The 20,771-nt window shown below is 42.5% G+C and overlaps 1 protein-coding gene across 1 annotated transcript in view; it reads right to left on the bottom strand.

Annotated features, from left to right (window-relative positions):
- Positions 1–20,771, bottom strand: part of LOC115113835 (calcium-activated potassium channel subunit alpha-1a) — a 253,005-nt gene that overhangs the window by 89,106 nt on the left and 143,128 nt on the right. Inside the window, exons 4-5 of the mRNA XM_065012674.1 lie at positions 20,608–20,701; positions 18,982–19,093 (exon numbers count right to left, since the gene is read on the bottom strand). Of these exons, the coding sequence (XP_064868746.1) occupies positions 18,982–19,093; positions 20,608–20,701 (206 nt within the window). The remainder of the gene's footprint in view (positions 1–18,981; positions 19,094–20,607; positions 20,702–20,771) is intronic.

Here is a 20,771-nt window from a genome sequence, read left to right as displayed (position 1 = left end):
AAGGAAAACACCCGTACAACTAATCCTACATAAAAACCCACGACTTTGACCCTATCTGCCTGGGAGGATGGGACCCCACACCTCAACACACCCTGTAACTCTAATGAAGTCAAATCTTGTATACGCAAATACTTCTCTGCAGCTGCCACCACCACATCTATTTTTTTGTGATTTGCATTCCATTTCTGCTGTACAGTTGATAACCATTGCTATGAACCCTAAGAAGCCAACCTTACTGAAGCATATATCACTCGTTAGCCAAACCTCTGTGCTGGCACAGATCTACTACTCCAAAAGGTATTTATAAAGCCCTTTTTACATCAGCCAATGTCGCAAAGTGCTATACAGAAACTCAGGCTAAAACACTAAACAAAAAGCAATGCAGATGGATAAAGTTGTGTCAACTTAATCCATCCTCCTCTACTTTCCTCGGTCTCAACACACGACACCGGCACTACTCTGACTCTGGTCCCCTCAACCTACCTCTTTTGTACCGGACACATGCAATCCCCAGCATCGTGGGCCCTCCTACAGTTGACACTCAACTTTATCCACCAAGACTACACAATCCTCCTGCACACGTCCCATATCTTGGAATCTCGCTCCTACACACTGCTGCAACATGACCACAAACATTTCATGAACAGCATTCTCACATAGTTGTTCTTCTTATCCAGGTGGGAGAGGGCAGTGTGGAGTGCAATAGAGATTGCGTCATCTGTGGATCTGTTGAGGCGATATGCGAATTGCAGTCGGTCCAGGGTGTCTGGGATGATGGTGTTGATGTGAGCCATGACCAGCCGTTCAAAGCCTTTCATGGCTACAGATGTGTGTGCTACGGGGCGATAGTCATTTAGATAGGTTACGCATATTGGTTTTATGCAGATTTGACAATACTCGCATGAAAATCTGTCGCCAAGTGTATGGAAACCTAGCTAATGATCTACATTTTTTTATACATCTCCCATTTGGCATGTCTCATGATGTGGTTTACAGCAGCACTGACGGCTGTATTGACATGACAACTGCATCAGAGTTTTGAACAACCCTTCCTCCCATTTTGTTCCATGCTGACTGAAGACCTAGCTAGCGAGTAACTAGCTAACACTAAACACAGCTATATAAACCATGCCCCTCTTCAAACACGCCTTCTCTGATGTTGGTTACAAGGTGATACTAGTACTAATTAAGTCAGAGAATATCATGTTTTTTTGTTGTTTTGGCCACTCCAATACCTTGACTTTGTTGTCCTTAAGCCATTTCGCCACAACTTTGGAAGTATGCTTGGGGTCATTGTTCATTTGGAAGACCCATTTGCAACCAAGCTTAAACTTCCTGATTGATGTCTTTAGATGTTGCATCAATATATCTACATTATTTTCCCGCCTCATGATGCCATCTATTTTGTGCAGTGCACCAGTCCCTCCTGCAGCAAAGAACCCCCACAACATGATGCTGCCACCCCCGTGCTTCACGTTTGGGATGGTGTTCTTCGGCTTGCAAGCCTCCCCCTTTTTCCTCCAAACATATCAATGGTCATTATGGCCAAACAGTTCTATTACAAAAAGTACGATATTTGTACCCATGTGCAGTTGCAAACCGTAGTCTGGCTTTTTTATGGTGGTTTTTGGAGCCGTGGCTTCTTCCTTGCTGAGCGGCCTTTCAGGTTATGTCGATATAGGACTCTTTTTACTGTGGATATAAATACTTTTGTACCTGTTTTCGCCAGCATCTTCACAAGGTCCTTTGCTGTTGTTCTGGGATTGATTTGCACTTTTTGCACCAAAGTACATTCATTTCTAGGAGACAGAACGTGTTTCCTTCCTGAGCAGTATGACGGCTGCGTGGTCCCATGGTGTTTATATGTGTGTACTATTGTTTGCACAGATTAACGTGGTACCTTCAGGCATTTGGAAATTGCTCCCAAGGATGAACCAGACTTGTGGAGGTCTACAATTCTTAGCTGATTTCTTTTGATTTTCCCATGATGTCAAGCAAAGAGGCACAGAGTTTGAAGGTAGGCCTTGAAATACATCCACAGGTACACTTCCAATTTACTCAAATTATGTCAATTAGCCTATCAGAAGCTTCGAAAGCCATGACATAATTTTCTGGAATTTTCCAAACTGTTTAAATGCACAGTCAACTTAGTGAATGTAAACTTCTGACCAACTGGAATTGTGATACAGTGAATTATAAATGAATACAATGATACCTTTGTTTTTAAGCCACGGATTTTAACAGCTAACATCTCGAGGGCAATAATAAATAGATATGCCAATAGTGGACAACCTTGTTTTACTCCTCTTGACAGTTTAAAACTTTCTGAGATGTAGCTATTATTGACTATTTTAGACCTAGGGTTACAATAATAACTTTAACCCATTTTATAAGAGGCCCTAAAAAAAAATATTCAAGGCATTTTATATAAACTCCAGTCGTACTTTATCAAAAGCCTTTTCAAAATCAGCTATGAAAACCAGGCTTGGTGTCCCTGATATTTCATAGTATTCCATTGTTTCCAGTACTTGTCTTATATTATCTCCAATGTATCGTCCATGTAAAAAACCTGTCTGATTAGGATGAATAATATCTGACAATATTTTTTAAATTCTATGCACAATGCATTTAGCTAGAATTTTTGCATCCCAACACTGAAGTGTAAGAGGCCTCCAATTATTTAAACTGGATCTTTATATATACACCACTTGGATCCTGTTTCAGTAACAATGAAATCCGACCGTCTTGTTATGTGTCCGATAATCTACCGTTCATATAGGAGTGGTTAAAACATGCTAATAATGGTCCTCTGACTATATATTTTTTTAAAGTATACTTCTACTGGTATGCCATCCAGCCCTGGAGTTTTCCCAACCTTAAAGGCTTTAATTGTGTTATTATTATTTTTATTTCACCTTTATTTAACCAGGTAGGCCAGTTGAGAAGAAGTTCTCATTTACAACTACGACCTGGCCAAGATAAAGCAAAGCAGTGCAACAAAAACAACAACACAGAGAGATACACATGGGATAAACAAACATACAGTCAAAAACACAATAGAAAAATTGGTATAGTGTGTGCAAATGAATAAGGAGGTAAGGCAATAAATAGGCCAATAGTGGTGAAGTAATTACAATTTAGCAATTACACTGGAGAGATATATGTGCAGATGAGGATGTGCAAGTAGAAAGACGTGTGAAAAAGAGCAGAAAAACAAAAAAAAATATGGGGATGAAGTAGGTAGTTGGTTGGATGGGCTATGTACAGCTGCAGCGATCGGTAAGCTGTTCTGCCAGCTGACACTTAAAGTTAGTGAGGGAGATATAAGTCTCCAACTTCAGTGATTTTTGCGATTCATTCCAGTCATTGGCAGCAGAGAGCTGGAAGGAAAGGCGACCGAACGAGGTGTTGGCTTTGGGGATGACCAGTGAAATATACCTGCTGGAGCGCGTGTTACGGGTGGGTGTTGTCTCTGGTGACAAGTGAGCTGATTGAAGGCAGAAATTTACAGTGCAAAGACTTATAGATGACCTGGAGCCAGTGGGTTTGGCGACGAATATGTAGCGAGAACCAGCCAACGAGAGCATACAGGTCGCAGTGGTGGGTAGTATATCGGACTTTGGTGACAAAACGGATGGCACTGTGATAGACTGCATCCAATTTGCTGAGTAGAGTGTTGGAGGCTATTTTGTAAATGACATCGCCGAAGTCAAGGATTGGTAGGATAGTCAGTTTTACGAGGGTAAGTTTGGCAGCATGAGTGAAGGAAAAAAGGAAGGAAATAAGGAAGGAAATAAGAAGCCGATTCTAGATTTAACTTTGGATTGGAGATGCTTAATGTGAGTCTGGAAGGAGAGTTTACAGTCTAGCCAGACACCTAGGTATTTGTAGTTGTCCACATATTCTAAGTCAGAACCGTCCAGAGTAGTGAAGCTAGTCGGGCGGGCGGGCAGCTATCGGTTGAAGAGCATGCATTTCATTTTACTAGCATTTAGGAGCAGTTGGAGGCCACGGAAGGAGGCATTGAAGCGCATTGAAGCGCGTTTGGAGGTTTGTTAACACAGTGTCCAAAGAAGGGACAGATGTATACTGAATGGTGTCGTCCGCGTAGAGGTGGATCAGAGAATCACCAGCGGCAAGAGCGACATCATTGATATATACAGAGAAAAGAGTCTGCCCGGGAATTGAACCCTGTGGCACCCCCATAGAAACTGCCAGAGGTCCGGACAACAGGCCCTCTGATTTGACACACTGAACTCTATCTGATACTGTAAGTAGTTAGTGAACCAGGCGAGGCAGTCATTAGAGAAACCAAGGCTATTGAGTCTGCCGATAAGAATACGGTGATTGACAGAGTTGAAAGCCTTGGCCAGGTCGATGAAGACGGCTGCACAGTACTGTATTTTATCGATGGCGGTTATGATATTGTTTAGGACCTTGAGCGTGACCGAGGTGCACACGTGACCAGCTTGGAAACCAGATTGCATAGCGGAGAAGGTACAGTGGGATTCGAAATGGTCGGTAATCTGTTTGTTCACTTGGCTTTCGAAGACTTTAGAAAGGCAGGGCAGGATGGATATAGGTCTGTCACAGTTTGGGTCTAGACTGTCTCCCCCTTTGAAGAGGTGGATGACTGCGGCCACTTTCCAATCTTTAGGAATCTCAGACGATACGAAAGAGAGGTTGAACAGACTAGTAACAGGACTTGCAACAATGGCGGCAGATCATTTTAGGAAGAGAGGGTCCAGATTGTCTAGCCCAGCTGATTTGTAGGGATCCAGATTTTGCTGCTCTTTCAGAACATCTGCTATCTGGATTTGGGTGATGGAGAAGCAGGGGGGGGGCTTGGGCCAGTTGCTGTCGAGGGTGCAGAGCAGTTGGCCGGGGTTGGGGTAGCCAGGTGGAAAGCATGGCCAGCCGTAAAGAAATGCTTATTGAAATTCTCGATTATCGTGGATTTATCAGTGGTGACAGTGTTTCCTAGTCTCGGTGCAGTGGGCAGCTGGGAGGGGGTGCTCTTGTTCTCCATGGACTTTACAGTGTCCCAAAACCTTTTGGAATTAGTGCTGCAGGATGAAAATTTCTGATTGAAAAAAAATGGCCTTTGCTTTCCTAACTGACCGTGTGTATTGGTTCCTGACTTCCTGAAAAGTTGCATATCGCAGGAGGTATTCGATGCTACTGCAGTACGCCACAGGGTGTTTTTGTGCTGGTCAAGGGCAGTCAAGTCTGGAGTGAACCAAAGGGTATATCTGTTCTTAGTTCTACATTTTTTGAGAGGGGCATGCTTATTTAAGAGGGAGAGGAAAGCACTCTTAAAGAACATCTAGGCATCCTCTACTTACGGGATGAGTGTGTGTGTGTGTGTGTGTGTGTAGGAAAGTAAAGAAATAAAACAACAGTAAAAAGACATTTGAAAAAAGAGTAGCAAGGCTATATACAGACACATGTTAGTCAGGCTTATTGACGCAGTATGTACATGTAGGTATGGTTAAAGTGACTATGCATATATGATGAACAAAGAGTAGCAGAAGCGTAAAAAGAGGTGTTGGTGGGTGGTAGGACACAATGCAGATAGTCCGGTTAGCCAATGTGCGGGAGCACTGGTTCGTCAGGCCAATTTAGGTAGTATGTATATGAATGTATAGTTAAAGTGACTATGCATATAAGATAAACAGAGAGTAGCAGCAGCGTAAAAGAGGGGTTGGGGGAGGCACACAATGCAAATAGTCCGGGTAACCATTTGGTTACCTGTTCAGGAGTCTTATGGCTTGGGGGTAAAAACTGTTGAGAAGCCTTTCTGTCCTAGATTTGGCACTCCGGTACCGCTTGCCATGCGGTAGTAGAGAGAACGGTCTATGACTGGGGTGGCTGGGGTCTTTGACAATTTTTAGGGCCTTCCTCTGACACAGCGTGGCGTAGAGGTCCTGGATGGCAGGCAGCTTTGCCCCAAAGTGATGTACTGGGCCGTATGCACTACCCTCTGAAGTGCCTTAGGAAGTGTTTTAGGGAGTGTTTGACAGTGATGAAGGGTGGTCGTTTGACCGCGGACCGGCAATAAGGATGCAGGCAATAAGGCAGTGATCGCTGAGATCATGGTTGAAAACAGCATAGGTGTATTTAGAGTTGGTCAGGATGATATCTATGAGGGTGCCAATGTTTACGGATTTTGGGTTGTACCTGGTAGGTTCCATGATCATTTATGTGAGATTGAGGGCATCTATCTTAGATTGTAGGACGGCCGGGGTGTTAAGCATATCCCAATTTAGGTCACCTAGCAGTACGCACTCTGACGATAGATGGGGGGGCAATCAATTCACATATGGTGTCCAGGGCACAGCTGGGAGCTGAGGGGGGTCTACAACAAGCGGCAACAGTGAGGGACTTATTTCTGGAGAGATGGATCTTTAAAAGTAGAAGCTCAAACTGTTTGGGCAGTTTCCTTAAAGTACTTTACTTCGTCTTTCAAAATATAATTTGGTGAATCATTCGTGACTCCATCATTTGTAACAAGTTTCAATTTATATAGTTTTTGGTAGCATTTCTATGTTAAAGATTGAAAATTAATTTGGTGCATTTTCCCCATATTCCATCCAGTTCGTTTTATTTTTTATAAAATATTACACTGGATCTTTCTTGAATAAGTTCCTTCATTTCTTTTTGTTTTTCCTTTAACTTATTCTGTGCCTCTATGTACAGTTTTTATTGCTATTGAATTGTAATGTTAGTCCTTCAATTTCCTTTGTTAATATGGACTCTTTTGATCTAAATTGCTTTTGTTTTATAGATGAGTACTAAATTGCATTGCCTCTAAAGCCACATTTAAAAGTGTTCAATACAATAAGGGGATCTGCTGTACCTATGTTATGTCGGAAAAAGTCAGTTATAAATTCTTCTGTTGTAGTCATAAACAAGTTATCATCCAGTATGCTTTGATTAAATTTCCAATATGCTCACCAATACGGAAATTCTGTGAGAGTAATATATATGCCAATTATGTGAAGATCCGACCGCATTCTGTCCCCTATCAACAGTTGTTTTAACTTTTGGTGCCAGAGAGAATGACATAAGAAAGTAATCAAGACGACTAGCTTGATTAAGCCTCCGCCATGTATATCTCACTAGGTCAGGGAATTTAAGCCTCTATATATCCACTAATTCCAATATATCCATGACATTCATGATTTCCTTAAGTGCCTGAAGGTGATAGTTTGTAGTGAGATTTCCTTTATGGTCCATAGAGGTATTTAAAACTGTATTAAAATCCCACACCATAATAATAGAGTCTAGTGTTGCTTGTAGAGTTGATACATTCTTGTATATATTTTCAAAGAAGCTTGGATCATTATTATTTGGACCATAGAGATTAATAAGCCATATATGTTTATTGTCTAATAAAACATTTAAAATAATCCATATACCTTGATGATCTGTTTGGACAATTTGCACATTTGGAACAAAATTACTGTTAATCAATATTGTCACCCCTTTTGAAATTCTTTGCCCATGGGAGAAATACATTTTGCCCCCCCAGTCCTTTTTCCACAAAACTTCATCTAAAATTGTTGAAAGAGTTTCCTGTAAACAATAGATATTATATTCCTTATTTTTTAGCCAGGTAAATACTGATCATCTTTTTTTATTATCTGCTAAGTCATTACAATTATAACTGGCTGTACTTATTTCACCACTTACCATAATGAGACACAAGTTTCAATTCTATTTATCAAAATATATGCTTTTAAACGTACCATTAAAAAGTAACATGATGTTTGAGTGTCTATATAGCTGTACCATGATATTTGCATTGCTACTAGGTAAACCTCCAATTGGCCCCCACTATTCCACCTGCTAAAAGCCCTCTTCATCCCAAGTTGGGTTGTCATCCCAATGCCCAGCAGACCACCCCCGACCCCCCAGATCCCATAGCCCCGGAGAGACCGGGATCCATCCTTCGAAAAGAGCACACAATGCCACCCACAGAAGAGAAGCAGATCAGAATATTAGGTTATCATTGGTGTATTAAAATGAGAGTTAAGGTGATGTCGCCTTGTCCCCTTAATAATGAATCCAAGTGTTTGACATGAGGGAGGGGACCAGTAACTTTATCATCAAACTTTATCAATGTAGAAGCAACAGTCATTATTCATACTTGGGTCATCATACTTTGATCTGGTTCCCTTCAAATAATCACGTTGTGAAAAACATGATTGACTGTTCATGACCTTTAACCTGTTTAAAGGTTTTACTCACATCGGCTACTGAGAGCGTGATCACACAGTTGTCCGGAACAGCTGGCGCTCTCATGCATGGTTCAGTGTTGCTTACCTCCAAGGGAGCATAGACGGTATTTAGCTTGTTTGGTAGGCTCAGGACCCGCGGCTGAGTTTTCCTGTGTTATCCGTGATAGTTTGCAAGCCCGGTGTATTAGGATTCGATCTTGGTCCTGACGCTTTGCCTGTTTGATGGTTCATTGGAGGGCATAGCAGGATTTCTTATAAGCGTCCGGATTAGTGTCCTCCTTAAAAGCAGAAGCTCTAGCCTTTAGCTCACTGAGGATGTTGCCTGTAATCCATTGTTTCTGGTTGGGATATGTACATGTTCACTGTGGGGAATACTTCATCGATGCACTTATTAATGGATGAATCATCGGATGAATCCCGGAACATATTCCAGTCTGTGCTAGCGAAACAGTCCTGTAGCTTAGCATCCACCAATTCCATATTGAACACGTGTACAGCCTAATGTGAAAACAGTGTAATGTCTTGTAATTTACAGAACTGTAGAATACTACATTTAAAGGGACATTTTAAAATGTTTTGCTATTGGATTAACTGGTTGTTAAAAACAACTCAATTGAGAAGATATCATGTTTTCTTTTGATGATTAAATCAATGTTCTCATGGTATTTTACAGTAAACATATATTTTGGATCAATGGTTGTATGGTGAAAGATTAATGCACAATAAAAGGTTTTGAATATAAGACTTGCTACAAGTGTTACCAGTTTGGAGTTTTGTACTAAGAGTTTTTAAAATTCACCACATGCTTGTGAGAATAGCACCAAAGCTATGTAGAAACAAATGCCCTCAAAAGATTGACTATGTCAATCCTAGAAAGTAACTAAAAAACATTACCGTAATGCATGATTCAAGGCCACTAAAACCTCCTACATGTACCAGCAGTAGAGGTATTAACCAGGGTGTCAATGTCTCACTCTGATTTAGTCCTGGGTATATGTACTGAATATAAGTATCAAAGCATCCCAAGTAGACTGTAATATAATTTCTTACAGCAATTTCTACTCTAAAGTACTTGTAGACTCTAAAGCATATCTTCTCTTGAAATGAGTAAATAATCCTAAATAATCTTTAGCTAAACTGCAGAGTCAACAATAAAGTGAAATTCATCTCCATAGACGTGCAGTAAAGCATGCCTTTGGTAACAAAAATGTTACTGTAAATCAAATATCTATAATCTATAAACAGAATATATAAATCATTCAGCGTCTCACTTCCTCCACACAAATGTTTATATTGATTTTACAGAAGCTTCGTCCAGATGGCAACACAATGCACAACACAAACCCTGGACCTGAGCTCTCTCTCTCCAGCTGACACGATAGCCGCCAGTGGAATTTGGACCAGGCACAGACAGCCAGTCTCTGGGTTTACATTAGATCCTATCTATTATTTCCTACATCGGCTAGCAACGTCTTAAGTTCTTACCCCAGTAAGAGATTAAATGAAAACAGGAAGTCAAGGTGTGATACAGGTTGTCCCGGTCCTCTTTCTCCACGGCCTGCCGTCGCTGGCCCATCTTGACCCTGTAGCCATTCTGAAAGAGCTCCCCGCAAGACTTCTTACGTCTCCACGTGTTCTGAAACGTCTCAGAGCGCGTGCCCCCTTTGGGCCCTCTGTACACTAACATCTTAGTCGGAATCATGATGTCTGTCTTCCAAGACTGACAAATACCTTTGGCTAAATGACGGGCAAGTCGGCAAAAGCTTCTCGAAATCAAAAGTAAGTTGCCCAGCTGTTGCTTCTTGTCAGTCGGTGTCCAAACAGCTCAGTTCAAGGCTTCACAACATCCTCTGGAACCACGTTTTCCAATTCCTTACAACAACTTACCCTATCTAACCACTGCTTCTTTCCCCTTCCTTTATCACACAGCAAATCAATCAAAGGCTCTCAGTGTCCATCTTGGACAGCAGAGAAAAGACGAGCAGGTGGGCTCAACATGTCTGTGTCCAGCAGGAAGAGATTTAGGTGTGTTGGGATCAGATTTACCACAGACACTCATACTGTAGCATCCTCGTTGTGATCATCATTGGTGTACGGCAAGCTTAAAGCAAGCCCCTCTTCTGATCCATCAGAATATTACACTATAAGCTCCTTTAGGATTCGGCCAACCCAGAGAAAGACAGAGGGCAGACAGACGGTGAGGCAAGTATGTCCTAATACTACCAGACGATGTACAGTACATCTCATCAGACTGCAGATAGTCTATAGGATGGCCACATTCTGTCATAGACAGTCATTGAAGGGTAGAATGTATTTTAACTCCTCAAAACTGTCACCAGAAAGAAAGTGATGTGGAGTGCCGAGTCAAGCCGAGTCAAGTGGCATTTTTCCTATTTTGTTGCCTTACAACCTGGAATTAAAATGGATATTGAGGGGGGGGTTGTATAATTTCATTTACACAACATGCCTACCACTTTGAAGATGCAAAATATGTTTTGTTGTGAAACAAACAAGAAGCAAGACAAAAAAACAGAAAACTTGAGCATGCAAAATTATTCACCCCCCCCAAAGTCAATACTTTGTAGAGCCACCATCTGCAGAAATTACAACTGCAACTCTCTTGGGGTATGTCTCTATAAGCTTGGCACATGTAGCCACTGGGACTTTTGCCCATTCTTCAAGGCAAAACTGCTCCAGCTCCTTCAAGTTGGATGGGTTCCACTGGTGTACAGCAATATTTAAGTCATACCACAGATTCTCAATTGGATTGAGGTCTGGGCTTTGACTAGGCCATTCCAAGACATTTAAATGTTTCCCCTTAAACCACCCGAGTGTTGCTTTAGTATGCTTAGGGTCATTGTCCTGCTGGAAGGTGAACCTCCGTCCCAGTCTCAAAGCTCTGGAAAACTGAAACAGGTTTCCCTCAAGAATTTCCCTGTATTTAGGCATCATCCAACATTCCTTAAATTCTGACCAGTTTCCCAGTCCCTGCCGATGAAAAACTACCCACGGCATGATGCTGCCACCACCACGCTTCACTGTGGGTATGGTGTTCTCGGGGTGATGAGAGGTGTTGGGTTTGCGCCAGACATAGCGTTTTTCTTGATGGCCAAAAAGCTACATCTGACCAGAGTACCTTCTTCCATATGTTTGGGGAGTCTCCCACATGCCTTTTGGCGAACACCAAACGTGTTTGCCTATTTTCTTCTTTAAGCAAGGGCTTTTTTTCTGGCCACTCTTCTGTACAGCCCAGCTCTGTGGAGTGTACGGCTTATTGTGGTCCTATGGACAGATACTCCAATCTCCTCTGTGGAGCTTTGCAGCTCCTTCAGGGTTATCTTTGGTCTCTTTGTTGTCTCTGATTAATGCCCTCCTTTCCTGCTCCATGAGTTCTGGTGGGCGGTCCTCTCTTGGCAGGTTGTTGTGGTGTCATATTTTTTCAATTATTTTAATAACAGATTTAAATGGTGCTCCATGGGATGTTCAAAGTTTCAGAAATATTTTTTTAGAACCCAACCCTGATCTGTACTTCTTTACAACTTTATCCCGGACCTGTTTGGAGAGCTCCTTGGTCTTCATGGTCCCGCTTGCTTAGTGGTGTTGCAGACTCTGGGGTTTTTTCAGAACAGGTGTATATATACTGAGATCATCTGACACTTAGATTGCACACAGGTGGACTTTATTTAACTAATTATGTGACTTCTGAAGGTAATTGGTTGCACCAGATCTTATTTAGGGGTTTCATAGCAAAGGGGGTGAATACATGTGCACACACCACTTTTCCATTTATTTATTTTTGAAACAAGTAATTTTTTTCATTTCACTTCACCAATTTGGACTATTTTTTGTATGTCCATTACATGAAATCCAAATAAAAATCCATTTAAATTACAGGTTATAATGCAATAAAATAGGAAAAACACCAAGGGGGATGAATACTTTTAAAAGGCAGAGTATCTGAGAAGCTTTAGGAATCATTCATTCATTTTTCTCTGGATTTAGTGAAAGAACAATGATCCTGAATTAAAAAGAACAATGATCCTGAATTAATCACAACTGCTGTACACAAACTGACTGCTACCTACTGTACATTCAAGCATCATTTGTTACATTCCACATAGCACCTCAAAGCAGGAAAGGGCAGCAATGCTACTGTACAACAGATGGAAAAGCATTACATTCTATTGATGGAAAGCTTACATAATAGTTCATCTATTCATTCAGTATATCAATTGAGGTACACTTGCTATTGAAAATGTGTGCAATGAAAGTCATTTCAAAACATTCGGATGTCCAAAAAATCAACTAAAAAGATAAAACCTTTCCAGCGAGATTACAGAATAACATTTTCAAAAAACATCTCTTATTTTCTTTCAATATCCATAAGTGCGATCATTTAAGGCTAGTATCAGTGGACAGCTTAACACTAAAAGCCTCTTTCTGTGTTTATTTGTACAGCTCGTGAGTAAAAAGCTGGAGCATTTGGAGCAGGAATTAGCTGCTATCTTATCTTTTTGGGCAATGTTCTGCTGCTCCCTGGCACTCGTCCCCGAAAAGCTCTCACAAATTACTTACTAAAGCAGCAATGGAGGTTTGAATTTAAATGACAAACTGGTTTTATTTTCCATCCAAAGGTATCAAAAACCAAAACAGTTGAACTTCCAACTAAGACTTAGTCAACATGGAAACTCCACTTGCATGGTAGTTGCCAGAGTTAACTACAGTAATAACTTGGAGGGTAGCCTATAAGCAGTTAACTACAGTAGTAACTTGGAGGGTAGTCTATAAGCAGTTAACTACAGTAGTAACTTGGAGGGTAGTCTATAAGCAGTTAGCTACAGTAATAACTTGGAGGGTAGCCTATAAGCAGTTGGCTACAGTAATAACTTGGAGGGTAGCCTATAAGCAGTTAACTACAGTAGTAACTTGGAGGGTAGCCTATAAGCAGTTAACTACAGTAGTAACACTTAGGGTAGCCTATAAGCAGTTCGCTACAGTAGTAACTTGGAGGGTAGCCTATAAGCAGTTGCCTACAGTAGTAACTTGGAGGGTAGCCTATAAGCAGTTAACTACAGTAGTAACTTGGAGGGTAGTCAATAAGCAGTTAACTACAGTAGTAACTTGGAGGGTAGCCTATAACCAGTTAACTACAGTAATAACTTGGAGGGTAGCCTATAAGCAGTTAACTACAGTAGTAACTTGGAGGGTAGCCTATAAGCAGTTGGCTACAGTAATAACTTGGAGGGTAGCCTATAAGCAGTTAACTACAGTAGTAACTTGTAGAGTAGTCTATAAGCAGTTAACTACAGTAGTAACTTGGAGGGTAGCCTATAAGCAGTTAGCTACAGTAATAACTTGGAGGGTAGCCTATAAGCAGTTAGCTACAGTAGTAACTTGGAGGGTAGCCTATAAGCAGTTGGCTACAGTAGTAACTTGGAGGGTAGCCTATAAGCAGTTAACTACAGTAGTAACACTTAGGGTAGCCTATAAGCAGTTCGCTACAGTAGTAACACTTAGGGTAGCTTATAAGCAGTTAGCTACAGTAGTAACACTTAGGGTAGCCTATAAGCAGTTCGCTACAGTAGTAACACTTAGGGTAGCTTATAAGCAGTTAGCTACAGTAGTAACTTGGCATCTGTGCATGTTTACTTCCAACTAACATAACAGTCCTGAGTGCTTTCTGGGTCTTTAGTGTTTGAGTGCGTATTTGTGGATGTGTGTGTCTGTTTGTATCTATGTCAGAATGTTCAGACAGAAGATTTGGGAAAAGGCTCTTTAGTCAATGAGAGATGGAGCCTGACTAGGGATATGCGAGCGTATTCATTCAGTGAGGGCAGTAGTGCTAAGCTCTATCCACAGAAGTTACAGCGTGACCTGGGTTCAAATACTATTCAAAATAATATCTAATACTTTACTTGGGCTTGATTGAGTTTGCCTGGCTTAATGAACCAATAGAATAGTCCCAAAACTGCAAACCCCACTCTTAATTCAGATATAGCATTGTCATAGCATTGCCAGGTCATCACCATCAATCTCCATCTATTTTTAAAAGCAACTGAGTGCTAAAGCATGTCTTAGTTGGATGCACATTAAGGCCCAGCAGATGGCAGTCTTTTCTTTGGATAATGGACAGCCTGTAGGGTTATCTTACCCTATGGGCCTGGTCAAAGGAAGCGCACTAACTAGGGAATATGGTATCATTTTGCATACAGAGTTTTATCTACCTATGGCCCCTGAGGAGTATCCTACGAATTAGGTTTGAGGACTTAGCGAGGTAACTTTGTGAAACTCTGAGATCAACTCGGGATAACGAGTCATACGAATGTGGCTCACCTTTTAGTCAGGTACATTTCTACGGCAACGAATCATTCAGAACTAACTTGCTCTGGGGTAGGCGAAGTCAGGGCTAACTCCATTAATCATGAATATAAACTTGGCAAAAAAGGAAATGTCCTCTCACTGTCAACTGCGTTTATTTTCAGTAAACTTAACATTTGTAAATATTTGTATGAACTTAACAAGATTCAACAACTGAGACATAAACTGAACAAGTTCCATAGACATGTGACGTACAGAAATGGAATAATGTCTCCCTGAACAAATGGGGGGTAAAAATCAAAAGTAACAATCAGTATCTGGTGTGGCCTCCAGCTGCATTAAGTACTGCAGTGCATCTCCTCCTCATGGACTGCACCAGATTTGCCAGTTCTTGCTGTGAGACGTTACCCCACTCTTCCACCAAGGCACCTGATATTTCCAGGACATTTCTGGGGGGAATGGCCCTAGCCCTCACCCTCCGATCCAACAGGTCCCAGACGTACTCAATGGGATTGAGCTCCGGGCTCTTCACTGGCCATGGCAGAACACTGACATTCCTGTCTTGTAGGAAATCACGCACAGAACGAGCAGTACGGCTGGTGGCATTGTCATGCTGGAGGGTCATGTCAGGATGAGCCTGCAGGATGGGTACCACACGAGGGAGGAGGATGTCTTCCCTGAAACGCACGGTGTTGAGATTGCCTGCAATGACAACAAGCTCAGTCCGATGATGCTGTGACACACCTCCCCAGACTATGACGGACCCTCCACCTCCAAATCAATCCCGCTCCAGAGTACAGCCCTCGGTCTAACGTTCATTCCTTCGACGATAAACGTGAATCTGACCATCACCCCTGGTGAGACAAAACCGCGACTCATCAGTGAAGAGCACTTTTTGCTAGTCCTGTCTGGTTCAGTGACTGTGGGTTTGTGCCCATAGGCGATGTTGTTGCCAGTGATGTCTGGTGAGGACCTGCCTTACAACAGGCCAGTGTGGACAGTCTGAGCACTGATGGAGGGATTGTGCGTTCCTGATGTAACTTGGGCAGTTGTTGCCATCCTGTACCTGTCCTGCAGGTGTGATGTCGGATGTACCGATCCTGTGCAGGTGTTGTTACATGAGGTCTGCCACTGACTTTTGGGGAAAAAAGGTGCTGATGCATTGATAAGCACACCAAAGACGACATTAATGATAAGTAATCAAATAAGGATGGCACTTCTAAAAGTCTATTTCACACCATATCCTGCTGAATTTGCAAGATATTTCTGCAATACTTTTCTTTCTTTTCATGACAATGTGGCACTGACTTGCCATGGATTGATGTTTCAGAATTGTCTCAATGAAGAGTTCAGTGTTTGACTAGCCTCGTGCGACTTGCACACGCTGTTACAAGCCTGCTAGAGTTAGCATCAGGCAGAGGAACAATATCCACCATAATAGTACTGATTAAATGTCCCGAACAGTAATTCTGATTCTCATGTAAAAGTGACTTTTGAGTGACTAAAACATCACCCATAAAATATAGGGATTTTTTTTTTTTAAAGTAATTTCTCTAATGTCAAACTAACAGGAAATCTGTAAAGACAGACTGAGTGGGCGGGGAGCCAGTAGGCTGAGTGGGCGGGGAGCCAGTAGGCTGAGTTTGGCGGGGAGCTAGTAGGCTGAGTGGGCGGAGAGCTAGTAGGCTGAGTGGGCGGAGAGCTAGTAGGCTGAGTGGGCGGGGATCTAGTAGGCCGAGTGGGCGGGGAGCTAGTAGGCTGAGTGGGCGGGGAGCTAGTAGGCTGAGTGGGCGGGGAGCTAGTAGGCTGAGTGGGCGGGGAGCTAGTAGGCTGAGTGGGCGGGGAGCTAGTAGGCTGAGTGGGCGGGGAGCTAGTAGGCTGAGTTTGGCGGGGAGCTAGTAGGCTGAGTGGGCGGGGAGCTAGTAGGCTGAGTGGGCGGGGAGCTAGTAGGCTGAGTGGGCGGGGAGCTAGTAGGCTGAGTGGGCGGGGAGCTAGTAGGCTGAGTGGGCGGGGAGCTAGTAAGATGAGTGGGCGGGGAGCTAGTAGGCTGAGTTTGGCGGGAGCTAGTAGGCTGAGTGGGCGGAGAGCTAGTAGGCTGAGTGGGCGGAGAGCTAGTAGGCTGAGTGGGCGGGGATCTAGTAGGCTGAGTGGGCGGGGAGCTAGTAGGCTGAGTGGGCGGGGAGCTGTAGGCTGAGTGGGCGGGGAGCTAGTAGGCTGAGTGGGCGGGGATCTAGTAGGCTGGGGGCGGAGAGCTAGTAGGCTGAGTGGGCGGGGAGCTAGTAGGCTGAGTGGGCGGGGATCTAGTAGGCTGAGTGGGCGGGGAGCTAGTAGGCTGAGTGGGCGGGGGAGCTAGTAGGCTGAGTGGGCGGGGAGCTAGTAGGCTGAGTGGGCGGGGAGCTAGTAGGCTGAGTGGGCGGGGAGCTAGTAGGCTGAGTGGGCGGGGAGCTAGTAGGCTGAGTGGGCGGAGAGCTAGTAGGCTGAGTGGGCGGGGATCTAGTAGGCTGAGTGGGCGGGGAGCTAGTAGGCTGAGTGGGCGGGGAGCTAGTAGGCTGAGTGGGCGGGGAGCTAGTAGGCTGAGTGGGCGGGGAGCTAGTAGGCTGAGTGGGCGGGGAGCTAGTAGGCTGACTGGGCGGGGAGCTAGTAGGCTAAGTGGGTGGGGAGCTAGTAGGCTGAGTGGGCGGGGAGCTAGTAGGCTGAGTGGGCGGTGAGCTAATACATACATTTTCCATTTTGTCTCTTGATGTAATGACATGAGGAGTCGGAGTTGAGTAACACTTCCCCGCTTTTGTTCCATGCTGGCTGAAGACCTAGCTAGGCAGTAACTAGCTAACACCAGACACAGATGACGTTACCATTGTTGTATTAAAATGAGGCTTTTTGTGATAACACAAACATCTCTTAATAATTCAACCTCCATCCCGCCTCCTGAATCCAAGTGTTTGACATGGGGGAGGGGACCAGTAAATTTATGATTAAAATGTATCAATTTAGAAGCAACAGTCATTTTTCATACTTTGGTAGTCCTACTTTGATCTATTTCCACCCAAATATCATCACATTTCATGAGAAACATTTTTTAAATGTAACCTTTATTTACCTAGGAAAGTCAGTTAAGAACAAATTGTTATTTACAATGACGGCCAACAAACATGATTTTGACGGTTCGGGACCTTTAAGCCTGAGCTGGAAGATGAAGTTACCTGAAGCTGGTTAGCTTTAGAAAACCCTAAGTAGATCTAATGTATCTTGCTTCGTAGGTTACCCCTCTGGTCAAAAGTAGAGCACTATAAAGATAATAGGGTGCCATTTGGGACATAGACCTTTATCTGCCTGTGGGCCCTGTTCAAAAGTAGAGCACTATATAGTCAATAGGCTGCCATTTGGGACACATACAGAGCTAAAGCTACAGTCAGATGCTGATCAGGACTGAGAGGAGGGGGGCGTGGTCCTGAGCTCTTATTGACAGCTAATTGACAACTGATTGACAGCTGATAAAGATAAAGCCCTAACCAACACCTGCATGTGATGAAGCAGAAAATCACCTTTATCTGTAATGTCCTATAGACCTCTCGCTCTCTCCTGGAGATTAGCCACAGTCTTCTGCATCCCACATGGAAGCCTATTCCCTATATAGTGCACTACTTTTGACCACGGCCCATGGGGAATAGGTTGTCATTTGAGACGCGGTTGTCATTTGGCACACATTCATTTAGTAGATTGATTTCTATTTTAAAGCAGTGAATCAGGCAGGCGCCACTCAACAAAAGCCTATTAACTTTAATATCCCACTCATCATGTACTTTCAATCATAGACCAATTTCAATCACTTCAATCATCATTCCATGTACTGTGGCAAGAAAAACAAAAAAGCTTGTTCAATGACATGAAAGGTATTGAAATTAATTGTTGTATTCCATCATGGCAACTTAATACAAGACTGACAGCAGTGCAATATCACAACACTGTGAAATGTACATTGACAGGAACCAGAAACCATCACTGGTAAGTAAACAAATGATTGCTGCCAATGAACAACCAATACCACTATTACACCACTATTACAGTCAGCCCCAGCAGCTACTCCCAGCATCTGCGGATGTTGAAAATAGGGTAGGGTCCAACATAAGCTAACCAAAGTAAAACCAGACCAAGAAGGAATACATCAGGATCAACTAGAAAACAATGATTTAAATCAACAATACATCTTAAACCACTGTAATACAACTATAATCCACTCGGGGGCGTTGCTGACCTGCTCACCATCGAGGTTGAAATAGAAAACACCACTCCCACATTTGGCCAACCTGTAGGCTGTTTTGGAGGTCTGAGCAATCCAACCAGGACCAAGACTACTACATTAGTACTGGCCCATATGATAGACCTTTAGAGGTGTAAATGTAAACAGGTATTCTGTACTTACCAAGCCAGCTCCTGTTGAGATAAACAGACACGAACACTGGGGGAACAGTGAAGAAGTCCACCACTGAGTTCACCTCCAGCCAGAACCACAGCTTGTCATTGGCTGCAATAAACTGAAAGGGAAAATAAACAAATTAACTACAGTACCAGTCATTCCAGGGTTTTTCTTTATTTTTACTGTATTGTAGAATAATTAGTGAAGACATCAAAATTCTGAAGTAACACTGATGGAATCATGTAGTAACCAAAAGTGTTAAATAAATCAAAATATATTTGAGATTCTTCAAAGTAGCCACTCTTTGTCTATTTGCACACTCTAAGCATTCTCTCAACCAGCTTCATGAGGTAGTCACCTGGAATGAATTTCAATTAACAGGTGTGCATTGTTAAAAGTTAATTTGTGGAATGTATTTTCTTCTTAATGTGTTTGACATAATCAGTTGTGACAAGATAGGGGTCGTAAACAGAAGAAAGCCCTATTTGGTAAAAGACCAAGTCCATATTATGGCAAGAAGAGCTCAAACAATCAAAGAGAAATGACAGTCCATCATTCTTTAAGACATGAAGGCCAGTCAATCCGGAAAATGTCAAGAACCGCCGAGTGCTATGATGAAACTGTCTTTCATGAGGACCGCCACAGGAAAGGAAGACCCAAAGTTTCCTCTGCTGCAGAGGATGGGTTCATTAGAGTTACCAGCCTCAGAAATTGCAGCTCAGCTTCACAGAGTTCAATTAACAGACACATCTTAACAACAACTGTTCAGAGAAGACTGCGTGAATCAGGCCTTCATGGTTGAATTGCTGCAAAGAAACCACCACTAAAGGACACCAATAAGAGGAAGAGATGTGCTTGGTCCAAGGAACACGAGCAATGGACAACAAGTGCTCAGCATATGTGGGAACTCTTTCAATAACCCACGAGCAGGATTGGGGTTAATTCCACAAATTCAATTCTAACTAAATTACCTCTCCCTGTAAATTTGAATTCAGACATAATTAAATTAATCTTATATCCAATGTTAGGTACATTCTAAGAATTCCATCCCCAATCCAATATTATCCCCAACAATTACACAAATTCAAATTCAATTCCCCCAGGCTTTCAGACTGATCCTGTCACTGCTCAGACAGCCTAGCTATACTAGAAATACAGAAATACATATACATGTTTTAAGTTATTTAAAACAAATCCTGGAGTAAATGTTTTATACTAAGTGCATTAATTCCATTAACTGGGAAATGTACAAATATTGAATTCCAATTCCAATTCAATTCAATCCCAATTCAAACAGTTTAATTCCAATTCAATTCCAATTCCATAACTTGGAGATAATTGAAACTCGAGTCAAATTCACCGTAAATATTCCACTTCCTGCGTGAATTGATTCAACTCTGCCAACCATCCCCCTTTTAATGTTGACACATGACTGTTGTTTGTTCAGGGTACAAAAAGGCATTAAAGTTATGAAAGAACGACAGATGAATGCTTCCACAGTTTTAATGAGTGCAATGTTTCGACATGAATGACTTTGTTATCGGTCTTTGTTCCATGACATGATTGAAACTTCACTAGAGTAACAACTTGTTGTGTACAAGTCTTATGTAGCCTTGTACTTTCTTTACTTACCCGTAGACCAAAGTACAAGAGGAAGAAGACGTTGAAAGCCATGTCAATCTGTAGCGTGAAGTCTTTGTAGAAGTTCTGACAGGACTCGATGGGGCTGTCAAAAACACACAGAAAACTAAAATGTTAGAAATGTCTCACTTATTGAAGATGTATTCTTCTTCCCT

The sequence above is a fragment of the Oncorhynchus nerka genome, linkage group LG28 (genome assembly GCF_034236695.1).
Source record: "Oncorhynchus nerka isolate Pitt River linkage group LG28, Oner_Uvic_2.0, whole genome shotgun sequence".
Lineage (NCBI taxonomy): Eukaryota > Metazoa > Chordata > Actinopteri > Salmoniformes > Salmonidae > Oncorhynchus > Oncorhynchus nerka.
The sequence above is the reverse complement of the archived record's forward strand: the minus strand, read 5'-3'. Positions and strand labels throughout refer to the sequence as shown.